General features: G+C 40.2%; 1 protein-coding gene across 7 annotated transcripts in view; it reads right to left on the reverse strand.

The window, feature by feature from the left end:
* PDGFA (platelet derived growth factor subunit A) overlaps nt 1-14320 on the reverse strand; it is a 36039-nt gene that overhangs the window by 8816 nt on the left and 12903 nt on the right. For 2 of the 7 annotated variants that reach the window (XM_041401773.1, XM_041401774.1), the window contains exons 5-6: nt 8952-9078; nt 947-1120 (exon numbers count right to left, since the gene is read on the reverse strand). In XM_041401773.1, coding sequence (XP_041257707.1) covers nt 987-1120; nt 8952-9078 — 261 coding nt within the window. In that variant the 3' untranslated portion in view covers nt 947-986. Of the gene's footprint in view, nt 1-946; nt 1121-2775; nt 6009-7224; nt 7308-8951; nt 9079-14320 lie in introns of those variants that run through there. The other 5 variants (XR_005952453.1, XR_005952454.1, XM_041401775.1 and 2 more) reach the window with 4 other exon arrangements.

The raw sequence follows: 14320 nt of genomic DNA on the forward strand, positions 1-14320 counted from the left end.
TTTTGGTTTTTTTTTTTGGTTTTTTTTTTTGGTTTTTTTTTTTGTTTTTTTTTTTTTTTTGTTTTTACGCTAAAAGTTGCCAAATTTCATATGAAATTTGCTCTCAGTAATTTCTCTTATCTCAAATGTGTCTGTTATCAGTACAACTGTGAGTTTTCAAACTGTATCCTGAGGTACCCGACAGATCATCTGAAGTGGGCTCACTGGCATTAGCGACTACAGTCCTGAATCCACGTATGCCAAGAAAATATTTTCCCCAAAAATAACAAATTTGTAATTCAAAATGGAAACCTCCATGGGAGCAGGAGTGGCACACTCCCAGCTGTTTTCCTAGTTGTATACACAAGTCTTGTTACTTCATCCTTGGGGTTAATTACAAAATACTTCAACACTCTGAGAGCACAAAGACCCCCAGCCCACAACTGGGATCCTGTGTCAGGAAGGCACACACTAATTAAAAAATAAAGCATCAACTCTGCTCCATTTGCCTGAGGTCAATGGGATGTTTGTCCAAACCTAGCAGCATGCTCAGGCACCAGTTTGAAGATGAGCAAACACAGGCATCTCTTAAAGTGTTTTTCCATGTTAGGGCCTGGGAAAAAAAATTCAGATTGAGCCCATGATAAAAACAGTTCCCCATGGAAAAGTTACCCACACCATAAAAGGAAGGAATGACACTGAACTGAAGGAGAATGAAAATTGTCCACTGAATTTTTGTAAATTCCCATAAAATCTAAGTCTTGTTCTACGTGCATAATTTTGACTGTAAGTCATGAAAGGCTGACTCCTAAAAGAAGCAGGAAATGACTGGCTCATGATAGGATAAAAGGCTGCATAATTGCATGGGCAGAAAGATGGATTTTCATCAATCACTACATTCTCTGACAATATGGCAGTGGCTTTTGATCATGTATCCAATGCACAGTAATTAGGCAAAATGACTTACCCTCAATCTTTTCAGTATTTAGCTCTAAGGGTGCAAGGATTCATTCTTGGAAAGGGAAGATGGTCGTGTGATTTAGGGCACTGGATGAGCACTCAGATCTGAGTCCTCTCCCTGGTTCTGCCACAGCCTTGCTGTATGACCTTGCACAGGCTTTTCTCCATGCCTCGGTCTCGCCTAAAATGGGATAACAATAGTTCTTTATTTCAGACATAGGAATACAAACCAGCTCAAGGCTGTGCCACAGAGATGCTACAGCAAAGAGCAGCACAGAAAAGCTCAGACACGGAATAATGCCTTGCTAATAAAATGTGGGAACACAGACAGTAATTAAATTGAGTAATAAACACAAAACATAGGCTGATTTTTGAGGAATGCAACACTGATAGGCTTTGTACCTGAAATTAAAGGAAATTTAAATGGGATTCGTATGAGTTGACACGACTCTGAGATCTGCTAGCAGTACAAACTGTGTATTAGAAACACTAAGGAAATTACTTCATTCAGAACCTCTACGTGGTGTCTGTTTTACAGCAACCATGATTACCAGCCCAAGTGAGGGTCAGATAACTACTCAGAACAGTTTCAAAGCCATAGGAGGGGCCTACAAACATGATTTCTTCGATTTACAGCATGCAAATCTGATGTAGTTTTGAAACTTCAAAATAAAATCTGAAACATTCAAATTAAAACATAAATGGGGCCACTGATCCTAATTAAACTGTCAGATGTCTGGAACACCTTCAATGCCACTATTCCAGCATCACACTGCTGCTGGAATTGGACAGCGCTTCAGCAAAGAGTCTTCAGTAGTATTTTTCCAAATGCAAAGATGAATCTTTTTCTCTAAAGCATTTGCCTTTCATATTGAGGGCCAGTTATGGGCCTGTGGGTCTGGGAGAGAGGATCTCAGGGCACATGCCTAGATAAACCAACTAATTTGGAGACCACCAGATCAAAGGCTGTTCTACCAGGCAGGAGGAGAGAAAACAGATACGAGACACATCTTAGGAAGGGAAAATATTTTCTGAGAGACAGAAGCAAGAGGGACGGGAAAGTCAGGCAGAGAAGAGCTGGAAAACAGCCCACAGAAAGACAACATGGACCTAAGGAGGACAGGCAAGTGGAATGTTGAAGCCCATTGGAAGGAGGATGCTGTTTCGAGTAAAAAGCCTAAACCCAAAGTGCAGGAGCTACCTGGCAACCTGGGAGAGGATCAACTGCCTGCAGTCACTGTGCACTGCTTAACAAAGCAGACCCAGGCAGGACAGAGGACGAGAGAAAAGGAAAGCAAACTGGCACACAATCCTTGGTTTCACTCAACAAAAGTATCTCAAGGTCAGATCTAGAAAGACTAAGCACTGAATTAAATGCAATGAATTGACTAAAGAATCAGTGACCATGCACCATATTGTAATGCTGAGATTGGGTTTGGGCAGTCCTCTCTGTATGTCCTTTCTGATCAGACAAGACCTGAGACAAAGGCATAATCAGACCAAGAAGTTCTGGATCCCTGGATAGAGGAAATGAGTGCAGAATGTAAAACAGAAAAACATTTCATCCCCAAATTGCTGCCAACAATGTGGAAGGACAAAACCAACAAGGTGTTAACGCACTGCATGGAAGAGCAACTTTTGACAACCACCACCCTCAGCTCCATGAAGCCCCTACACACCCCCCACCCCACAAGTGACAGCACTGTCCATCAGATATCCTGTGGCTCCAATTGCTCACACCTTTCCCTGCAACACTCCAAATGCAGCACACTAGAAGTCCAGAGGGAGTCCACCTCCAGCAGACAGCAGAAGAAGATATGACACGGCATTCACGAATGCACAGAGAACTGTTTAATTTACAGCCACAATGGTGAAACAAACCATTTCAGAGCTTGGACATTCAAAGTTAAGTCTGACACTCATTCTCATATTCACTTATTGTGCTTAAGTATTAGAGAACACAGGATTACATTAACCATACACGACAATCTGAGATCCCTGTGGGACCGAGGAGTGGGAGGGATGAGCAAGAATGAGGGACCAGCCCCTCAAGTGGTGTAAGCTGGTACAGCTCCATTGCAGGCAACAGAGCAATGGTGATTTACACCAGCTGAGGATATGGCCCTTGAAATGTCCAACTTAACTTTGAATTAACAACTCCCATGTCACAACCTTTAGTGTCGCTATTCCTTCTGGTTGTATCTGCCACTTTGAAGGAGAACTAATCCCACAACCCGCCACGGTCCCAAGGCTGGCAGGTGAGAGCTCAGCTGGACTACAGGAAGTGATGCTCATGTCGTGACACTACTCCTCACAAGTTAACAGCCATGGACTGCATCCTCATCTGATGTAAATTAGCTTGGGGCCATCTGAAGTCAGAAACATTTGCCAATTTATAGTAGCTGAGAACATAGCCCTGAGATTTTTGTGTTTTCTGCCGCATGCTGTATGAACACTGTGCTTGACAACAAAGACTCATGTGCGTTTCATTCCTCGTAACAAAATTAACTCAAGACTGCAAGTCTCAAACAAACGGCTATTGGAAAAGTCCCCATTCAGTCTTCACTCTCTCCTGGTGTGCTGAATTTGGCATAACACGTTTATTTGCTGGCACCAACAAAACCTCTCGGTTTGCTTTGTTTTCTACACTTTGCTACAAGGCCAGACTCTCTCGTGATGTAAATCAGAGCTCCAGCATACCCAGGGGAGTCACTCCCAAAGAGCTGGCCCACAAACCCAAACACAACCTTCTCATGCAAGTCCAACCACAGGACTCTTTCCAAGAGTTGTTTTGCAAACTATTCCACTTAAGTGACTTTGACATCCTTTCATACCTGCACAGTGTCTGAGTGGGTCACATAATGCTTTTCATCTACACGATTTTAATGGATATATGTTTGGTTTTTTTCTTTCATTAGATATCTTTTTGACAAAAAAAAAAAAAAAAAAGGAACGGAGCAACATTATTGGCATCCCACTGAAACATAAATATATAAATTACATTTTATACACCTTTTTAAACGCAGACACATACATTCATGTGCATAACATTGTGAACAGTACACTTAGTGGAAAACAAGCACAGACAATCTTAGTTAAATGTACTTCCAGTTTTGGTGCTCAACAAATACACTGGGAAAATGATCACAAAATAGAACGGTGACTAACTCTATCTCTGCATTAGCAACTGAAGCCAATAATGCCTGTTAGCTAACATTGCTTTGTTTGGTTGAATTTGGACATAGCTACAGGAACAGGAGGGGAATGTTTGAACTATATTTAGAGAAATGGAAAGGTTAAAAATCTTGCTGTCTTTTTGTTGTTTGAAGGTTCTGCAGTTCATTCACATTTGAAGATATTTTTATTTGAGTGGAAACACTGTCTTCAAGACAAACTTTTTTGTTGTTCCTAACTAAGAAAACTCTTTCATCTCTTTGTAGATGTTTCACAAATAAAAGAATCCAGTAGTTCATTTTACATATCCAATGTAATAATCCAAATAAAACAAAGGGTACATAATCCAAACTACTGGGGTGGGGCAGTGATTTTGGCCAAGTGAGTAGCCATGTCATATCTGGCACAGCCCTAAATTTCCAAAGCAGTACAGAAGGATTTATCCATGTGGCTCCCTCTGCAATCTGTGGGGAACTGAACATATAATCCTTTGGAACTTTGAAAATACAGGAGCTGATGCCAGAGTATTTTATCTGCCCTGCTATATTTAAAATAGATTTTGATGTTATTTGGGCTATTCTACTACAAAAATATGACCACAAAATGCTTTTTTTTTCTTTTTTTCTTCTTTTTTTTTTTTTTTTTTTTTGGTTCAAGAAAACATAGCAGGCTTTCTCAGGTATATAAAACTGTTAATTTTTAGATAAAAATACAAACTTCACCTTTACAAAAACACATATTTCTGTTGAATACACATAAAGCATAACATTTTACCAAAAATAAAGAATTTTAGGTTTTGTTCAAATATTTGCAGCAAGGTAGTTCCCATGCCACCATGACATTATACAATGCAGATACAAGAATTTGTACATTTCACACAGCTCCAACATGTGAAATAAAAGTATCTGTATACTGATAAGAATGACAATTGCTAACACAATATCACTAGTAGGCAACTGGCATAAGTCTTAAAGAAAAAAAAAAAAAGGATTTTTGCATGGATATCCTATGATTTGTTTACGCACATCTCTCTTTTTTTTCTCTTTTTATTTTTTTTTCTTTTATGTAATGCTTTAAATTACGGGGGAGGTTGGGGAACATAAACCAAGAAACGTCTAGAAAATTATGCATAGGTATACCATTTTTATTTTAATACATCTCATTAGTTTGCATCCCACTAGGAGAAATACCATAATGTTTTGTGTTCTGCTTATTGTTATACCAGTCTTTTATATGTGTTATTGGCAAATGTAGTCCAAGAGATAATAAAAAGCTAGGCAAAGAGTAAAAAGAAAACTTAATAATCACTTTATGGTGTAAAAAAAAAATCCACTTAAGGCTCCCCAGAAGGTTTTTTGTATAGACTTTTAAAACACCACCAAGCAAGGATGTATTGTTCTATAGTGTTTGCGTGGCATTTGATCATTTCATACATTCCTGCTTTTTTTGTGCCTGAAGTCCACCAGTGTCCATCCATCTTCATCAAGAACGCAGGCACATGTCTTGACGTAAAGCACCGTTGACTGCTCTGACAGAAATCCACTATTCACTTAGATTTTTGTCATGTTTTTTAGTTCTTTTGGTATCCTCCATTCATTCAACTGTCTTTTTTTCTTTTCTGTTTTTCTTTCTTTCGTTTTTTTTCTTTTTTGGACAGGGAAGCTTCCTATTGTTTCACAGAGTGCTACAATACTTGCTTTGATGTCACATTAAACAAATGTACATTGTCTCTTTGTTCTCATTAAGTGTTCTTTTGAGCCAGTTTTTTCACACAGGAGAACAAATAAAGTATACAGTCAATAAGCACCATACATAGTAGGTTCAGGAATGTAACAAACCATGTACATCCATGTCCCAGAGAGAAGTTTTTTTTCTAGCTTATTTTCACCTTACATCTGCAGGAGAGAAAAAAGATACAATAACTCTATGATTAGAATCAAAGGTCCTGTCCTTGAAGAAGATGACTTAAAAAAAAAACTGTTCTGCATGAAGAGTCACTAACCTGGGACAAGAAGTTCTAAATGCTGTTTTGATTGAGTTTACATGCTCACTTTTAAAGTTGAATTTTAGAAAATCTTTGCTTCTATCATACTACTCCCAATAAATACCTGTTAATCTGAAACAGGATATCAAGTTTAGCATTCTTTAGAAATCATACATTGGTATAAATGAAAACTGCCACTGGGAGTTCATGTGCAAAAACAGGGGCTTGAAATTAAATTCACCATCATCCAGGCGTTAGGCACAGACACTGCAAAATCCAAACCATTCCCACTCCAAATACCAGAATCAATTGCAAGTGCTGCAGTTTACACACTTTCAAGTCATTAAGAAATGGAAATTCCATATTTAATTTGGAATGTGTGTCGCCATCATCATACATTGCTAATATATTGGCCAAAGGATTTCAGTCATTTTTGCACTTAGAGGGTGTTAGTTTTTCACTACTCTGAAAACCTCATGAATTTTGATGACTGACTATCATCATCCTACTGAGACTGAACAGACCAAAAATAAAGATCTTAATTTTCTGGTGTAAGTAACACAGGACTCTGCAACACACACAAAAAAGGCATTTCTTAGCATCTTTCTGGTCAAGTAAGCAGATCATCAGACTGTGTCAGGTGCATGTGCAATCAACCCCAGTTCGTGCCAGAACATGGGTTTGATGGCCACACAAATAATAATATTTGCTGTATGTGCACTCAATGTTTCACAGCCAAGGACTGGGAACACAATGATTTGTAACCTGGCAATTCATTCATGCATTATCACATGATGCTTTGACCTCAGAAATCAATAATAATGAAACACAAGCAGAGGCAATGGAACTTGAGATTTCAGAAGCTGAAGTATTAGCACCCTCCAATAAAAAAGAAATAAAAAAGGCAAGAAAAGGAAGTAGCTCAAGAATGAAGATGCTGATGGTGATGTGGAGCTTAAAGGGAAAATACCAGCAGGTAGAATTATCAAAGCCAATCAAATCTAATCTCTTTGCAGCCTTGAGGTAGCAAGTGTCAAGATTTTGAACAGTGATTAAGTTGAAGTGATGATATTTGATTAAGTTTTCCAGTACTTGTGCTATTAGGGTGTTCAGCATATAGGTCCTACCTGAATATCAAATAGTTCCAGTAGGTTTTATGTTGGTTTTAACTTTTTTCGTTTCCGTTTTTTACCTGATTCCCTAGGCCTTCCTGTTAACATAAGGGCAGGGCTGGTGAAAAGCCCTAAGGTAATGCATTTCGTGTAACACTGAAGTCATAAATACTCAAACCGTTTACATTTCAAAGAAATCTCATTATCCTTTGCATTAAAGTAATAACTTTATAACCTCTGATTTGACATTGAGTTTACAAAGTAATTACACAAAAGTAAAGAAATAATAAACGAAGTTGGCATTGCCCACGTCATTCCCAGGATCCATCTATAATTACTGTTACCATGCAGTACTCAACATTTGCCTTCAGCTCTGGAGTTGAGCTATTTTCAGCTCACCATCCACTTGCTGGGTGCAAGTTTTGCTCCTATCAGTAATTAAATCCTAGAAATACGTATTTTTCCATGATAATTCTGCCCCAGTTTTTACATATATCAAAACCAAAAATTTTGATCTTAAAATCATAGCTGCTTAGTCTATAGCAATTAAAGATAATTTGGAAAACTGAAATAGATCTAATGGAACTTTTTTTTCCAAACAGGAGACGTAGGAAATGTATCAAACCATACCCACATTAAAAATAGCCACTTTATATGTGGTTTTGTCTAATAACTCCACCTAGTTTCAGCTAAACACTCAGCTCTGATTATAAACTGATGTCCAGTAAAATTGCAGCAGAGGTCTAACTTTGCTTTTATAGAAATTCTAACTCCTCTGTTCTGTACATAGCAACTGAAGTTTACATTTACATTTGAAGTTTACATTTGGACCAGGTTTATGTCTCCCTGCTGGATGGAGCCAGTACAGAAAACCCCTCCTCACCCAGCCACCTACAAAATCTATCACCTTTGGGCAGCTTTCCTCTTGTTTACCTGCTCTTCACTGACTCTTTAATTTTTGGATGGTTCTACTGCACCCTTAAATTCCCTGCAGAGGTGCAAAACAAACTTTTACAGCTGCCTTCACCCAGTATCAGGAGAAAAGGAAATGTCCTTTTTACCATAGCGGGTTTTCTGAATAAGTGTGATGAGCTCTGCATTGATTGCACTGTAGTAAGTAGATCAGAGCCAATGATTTAGATTAATTCAAAATGATTTTATGAAAGCCAGATTGAAAGTAATTTTTCCCCACGAATCTTTCCCCATTGTAACACAAAGGTTGTCTTGACAAGGCAAATTCAGGTTCAATGCAACAACTGACAAATTCTTGAGTATACATACGTAAGGAAACAATGGGAATGAGCAATGTTGTTTCCAAACTAACTCCTCAGCCCTGAATCCTGAATTTATTCCCAAGTGCTTTATGTTAATTTAATTCATATTTTCCCCAAGGTCAAGTAAATTTCAGTGTTATCCACAAAGTCAAAGAAATTAGGCAACAGAGTTCATCCACGAGCTGCAACATGACAACCTTTAGCTTAGTGGAGCAAGACCTGAACACTACTGGGCATTTGTATTTATTTAAAGGCCAACCTAATGGGAAGTGATACACATTAAATTTGAAATCCAAACTCCTTATACAGCACAAACTGGCCCTCATTTGGCATCTTCAACACAGAGAAGTAGCTGGGAGCTTCTCTACTCAGTTCACTGTAAGCAACGTTTGTTTTATGTTCTTTACTAATATAAAAACGAGGTCCATATGAAATCAGCATTAATGCAAAAATAAAAGGAAAACATACCAGTTTCTTCTTCTCTATAATCTGAATTAGTATTTGATGATGTACAGGTGCATTCCATATGCTCTTCTAATCTCACCAGAACTTCTTTTAATTTTGGCTTTTTTCTAACATACTCCACTTTTGCCACCTATAAAATACGATGAGGTATGTACTGAGACACATCAACATGGTTACAGTTCAGAACTGAAGACAGATAACTATATACCTCTATTTTTAATGTAGCCAAACCCATACAAAATGTTAGCATACTAATCATCTTTTATCTTAATTGTGCATCGTGTAACTATTTATTGCACAGACTATTTGTTTATTCAAGTTCAGTAGTTCCAAACAATTTTCCCCCAAGAGATAAAACAATTTCCCATTCATTTTGGTTTGATGTTTTAAGCAACTCAGTTTCCACATGTATCACAATAAACTTCTATACAGATTCAAATCAGTGGTTTTTCTTGTAAACTGCCACTTTTAGCTCGATCTTCTGTAAGTGTTGTTCAAGGCTGAGAGTGAAAGCATTAGTCTGGTTTGTAACACATTTTATTATTTACAAATTGGTGTCTCCAGAGCCCTCTGAATGTGAAGTGCTCAACCCTATATGACCAGGAACTGAACATCACCTTGGAAAGCAGTTTCATTCCTACCCACTCCCTGCAATAACCTGGGGCTTGTTCACAAGAGCTCTCAAGCACAGTTTTTAGGACCAAGGGAACCACCACTCCTGAACTGAGTACAGCCTTTGGCTTTATTGTGGAAAGCTGGCAGACAGAATATTTCTCCCCAGTCCTTCCAAATGTTCACAACTGCACTGCTCCACTTCTGGCATCCTTCAAACAAAAAAGTCTGGAGAGCAAGTTGAGGTTGGAGGAAGGATTATGCTGGAGCAGAACAGAAGGATGTTTGGGCGGGGGGATACTGAACATGAGGACATCCTGACCCACAGGCTGGCAGCCAGGAGAGGAGGAATGGCAGAGAGGGCAGAGCACTGATGTTCTGGGGTGCTGAAATGGCTCGTGGGATGCTGGGCACTGACTTGTGCTAAGTGTAGTGGGCATGATGGTCAGGGCCATGCAAGGGAATATTGGCCTAATGTGGGCAAGGAGAGTGCTAGAGAGTTTGCAAGGGGTCCAGTGTTTAGCTCTCAACTGTGTTGAACACCGCAGAATAGGTGGTGAGCATTTGCTTGCAATGGCAATCACTGCAATTAAATCATGGCTTCTCAGAGCTACTCATCTGACAATAGGGCACTGCATGGTGGCTGTCCCAGCAAACAAGAAGACTACAAATCCCAGGGATGCTATATAAATGAGGTGAGGGAGCTGAAGGACAGGAGAGGCTGGTTGTCTCTACAGAAGTTACATGAAAAAGCCATGAAGGCTGGTCCATCCAAAAGCTCCAGTCACCACCAAATAAAGTATCCACAGTGACACTCCTAGCCATGATTTCCTTGTGTGTTTGGTGGGATTCAATGCTCCAAATCAATCTTCATACTGCGAAAATTATTCCCTTGCCCTTTCAAAACTGGAACAACAGTGTCACAAAGTAACAGTGGTGGCTGGAAAAACCCATTCTATTGCCAGTTCCCAGAAACACTCTTCTGTGTTTCTGGGGTCACAACTATCAAGGGCCTCTGAATGCCAGTGAGAGAAGCTAGAGCAAAATCCTCGTCTTTCTAAAGCCAACGGGAGATCTGCCTGAGCTTTCACAGAGCAAGGAGTTCAGATCCATGTTTTAGTCACCACCCCTTGTGTCAACAGGATCTGGAGATGATTTTCATTTCATCCAGCAAACAAAAGTTACAGAGACAGATGCAATAACTAAAGTACCCACATTAAAAGGTATCTTCTGAAACTGTCAGGTCTCCATGTAAACAGATTACAAGCTGGCCATGACATACCAGAACACTTTATCTGAAAGACTATGGGTTGAAGCAGTTTCAAAATTTCCTATCAGAAACCAACTCCATCAAGCCTTTGAACATGATGATTTGAAAATGTATGGTACAACTGAATCATCTGGCGTCAAAGGATGACTAATCTTTAAAATTTATGAAAACAAACAGTAATTAAGACACCTCCATCATCAGAGACAAAGAAAGGGACCCAGCAATCACAAAACAGCTCTCAGATCTGCCATGCTTATTACAGCTGTTAGAATAAACCAGTCTCATTGAAAATTACATGCAACAAAAATAAACTGTAATCAAGCTTTTAAAAGCCTGTCCTTGTTTCGCTTGGTTTTACAAACTGAAAGATATATGCAGTTCCTGTGGCTATTTGGTATTAAACAACAGTTAAAAAACCAGAAACTAATACTTTGTGGAGGATCATAATGAATTTATGCAGCAATTTAAAGCTGGCTTTAATATTGTAGTTAAAATACAATCCAGCACATGTTCCACTGCCCTACTTCACGCTACACAAGTTAAAGGAATGTCATTTTGTAGATGTAGCAAATACTGCAAGTGAAGCAGCACAAACCACATAAGCTGCTGTTTCTGTCACCTGTTAAGACCTGCTGCCACACACAATGCTGATCTACAACGATGAAGGCTGCAGGTCACATTTTCAGTGGGAATAAATAGGGGTAGCTGTGCCAACAGCATGGGATTTGGCCTTGTGTGCAAATGATATTTCCTTCTTTGTATTTTTCTCCCTGGTGTTCATATTGTACAGTCTCTCAAGTGTATTACACAAAACTTTGAGATGGTCAGTCCTCGACAAATCAACAAGCTCCTTTTACCTGTCTCTAATGTAACAAAAGTAAAAAGCCCTCCAGATCCAGAAAGTATCACTACATAAAAACTCTTTGAGAGCAAGAGAGTGAAATAACTGTTTAGCTTCTCAAGTGGTATATAATCAGTGACACCATACTTGCATCAGTGTAGATTCTAGGTCTACATCCTGCAATACAGTGTGGTGGCTAAGTAAAAATGAAAATAAAATCTGATAAAAATGCGGCCTAATGGAAACATCATGGGAACACTTTTTTTTTGAGATCCTCCAGGAGAGATGAAATCAGGGATTAATAGCAGGGTAAAAAAAAAAACAAGACTGTAAGCAGAAATGTCCAGAACACCTCCAGTATGAAGCTAAATTTTATCACGGGCAGGCTTGCAAGAGAAGTGTCAGCACAGAAAATTCCTCATAACAGCAGAACTAATGTGCTGATACCTAAATACTGGATGGAAACAAGCCCAAAAAGCAACTGAATGAGGATACTTCTTGGAATCATGTATTGCTTCCATAGTAAAACAACTGCATGCAGATACAATGGTGGAAAACCTGTCTGTGAGGAAGATGTGAGTCAAGAGGGACTAAAGGACTGGGGAGGCATCAGGAGCCTTCAGGGCCTGGCAAATCACTGCTGCAAGGACAGGAGGGCAGGAATGGCTGTGTGGGGTCTCTGTGTCCCTGACCAGAGCAGCCAGACCCTGCCAGGCTGACAGGGCTTCCCATGCTCCAAGGGCACCTCGCTGCTTTTCCGCCTTCACCTCTGTCAGGGTTTCCTTTGTTTCTCCCATTCCTAAACTGACCTTTGATACCTGGTCCTGCCTGCAATTGCAGTTAGGTCACAGCTCAATCCAAGTGTTCTTATCCCAGTGGTAGAAGAAAAAGGTTCTTAAGCCAGCAGATGTGACATACAGCCATTTCACCTACACATCCCATGTGCTCTGCAAGGCCTTTCCCACCTGCTCTGAGGCTGGGTAGCTCTGCTGAACAACTCATCCTGAACTCCAGCATTTTTTCCAACCTCTGATCAACCCTCCAGTGACAGCTGAGGAGCTGCTCCTGCATTCCCTCCCATCCAGCTCCTTTTCTCTGCACCTCACCCTCACATGAATGTATTCTAAGAATATACCAGGTTAAAATTCCCCAGATCAGATCGACATTGAATATGCAGAAATGGCTGAAGCTGGCAGGGCTTCTGCTCAAGGCCAACCTGAGGCAAAGCTGAGGGAGATGGAGTCATTTAGCTTTTGTTTCTTAATTTGCATATGAACATTGCTGCAAACAATCATATTGTTCAGCTTGGCTATTCAAAATTAGTAGTATAGCCAGGATTTGCTCCATAATATTAATGATTTTCTGCTTCTGTGATCAAACCCACCAAGAGCAACACTGTGCTCAAAAGCCTTTTGGGAAGACTTTTGTTCAGAACCCCCCAAATAAATTAATCTAGTACTTGGTAAGTACTTGAACTCACTGGACAGAAGTAACAGATCTGCAGATGTTACTGAAATACTTTTGCAAAGAGGAGAAAATCCCTCTATAACAGACACCAACACCCCTAACTTCCCCATCCTTGTCACCATTGCTCTATGAGGACAGAAATAGAATCCTTTCCTTCCCATCAAAGATCAGCTCCCAGCCAGTCTCTCCATCTCAGTCTGAGTTCTGCAGGGCTGTGCAGGTGCAGTTGGCTGAACACAGATGTCTCTTTAGGGCCAGAGCTGTGCTCCCATGGGCTCACTGTCACCATGCAGGGCAAACCCACCTTTCACTAATGAAACCCACCCCATGAAAGGGAAACTTTACAAGACCCATTTCAGGGAAGCTGTTCCACCAACCCCTCTTGCTTGGAGCCTCCCTATAGCTTCAATTCCACATTAATGGGTATTTCACTGATGAGAGCTCAGTGAAGATGGAGAAAGGACATCCCTGAACCCTCCAGCCTTTGAATCACATCCCAGGAATGACATGCACCAACACAACCATCTCCACTGCTCCTCCCACACTGCCCCAGCCGTCTCTTAACCTTGACTACAGTGGCCCTCAGAGAGACAAAGAAAACACCCTTTGCTTTTGCCTGTTGGATGATGCAAACCCACTTGCTGACCTTTCTGGATGAACATTTTTCTAGTGTGAATGGGCCAGCTATGATCTCACTACCTTGTCAATGAGGAGGAAGTGGGGAAAGCCTTTTCAAAGTTCCATCAAAAGAGAGCTTTTATGCAGTCTGACATCAGGGGAAAACACAAGCCGGCTTTCCAATGCACTGCAGAGCAGCTGAGAAGGCTCTCCAAAACCGCTCCCACCTTTCCAGGGACCCTCGCTCTGAGCCAGCTACTTAATGGCATGAGCAGACATTCAGCTCTAAACTTAGGATTGGCAAAAGGCTCAGAAAACCATCAATTACATCAAAGCTACAAGGGGATCTGACTCTGGAGGGCATAAATATGGATTCTGTTCTAAGAGTTCTGGTGTTACAGTGGGGTCAGCCTACAACCTTTACAATGAACATCCTGTTCCTGCTTGACCTCTTGTCCTTTTTTTCCCCTGCTATTTAATGACTGTTTGGAGCAGTCTTGGAGCTTGGAAAAAAAAAAAAATGTCCTCCAAAGCTGGCTGACGTATATTGATATTGCTGGTGGC

This window comes from Onychostruthus taczanowskii, unplaced genomic scaffold, assembly GCF_017590055.1.
Source record: "Onychostruthus taczanowskii isolate IOZ18803 unplaced genomic scaffold, ASM1759005v1 scaffold19, whole genome shotgun sequence".
Taxonomy (NCBI): domain Eukaryota; kingdom Metazoa; phylum Chordata; class Aves; order Passeriformes; family Passeridae; genus Onychostruthus; species Onychostruthus taczanowskii.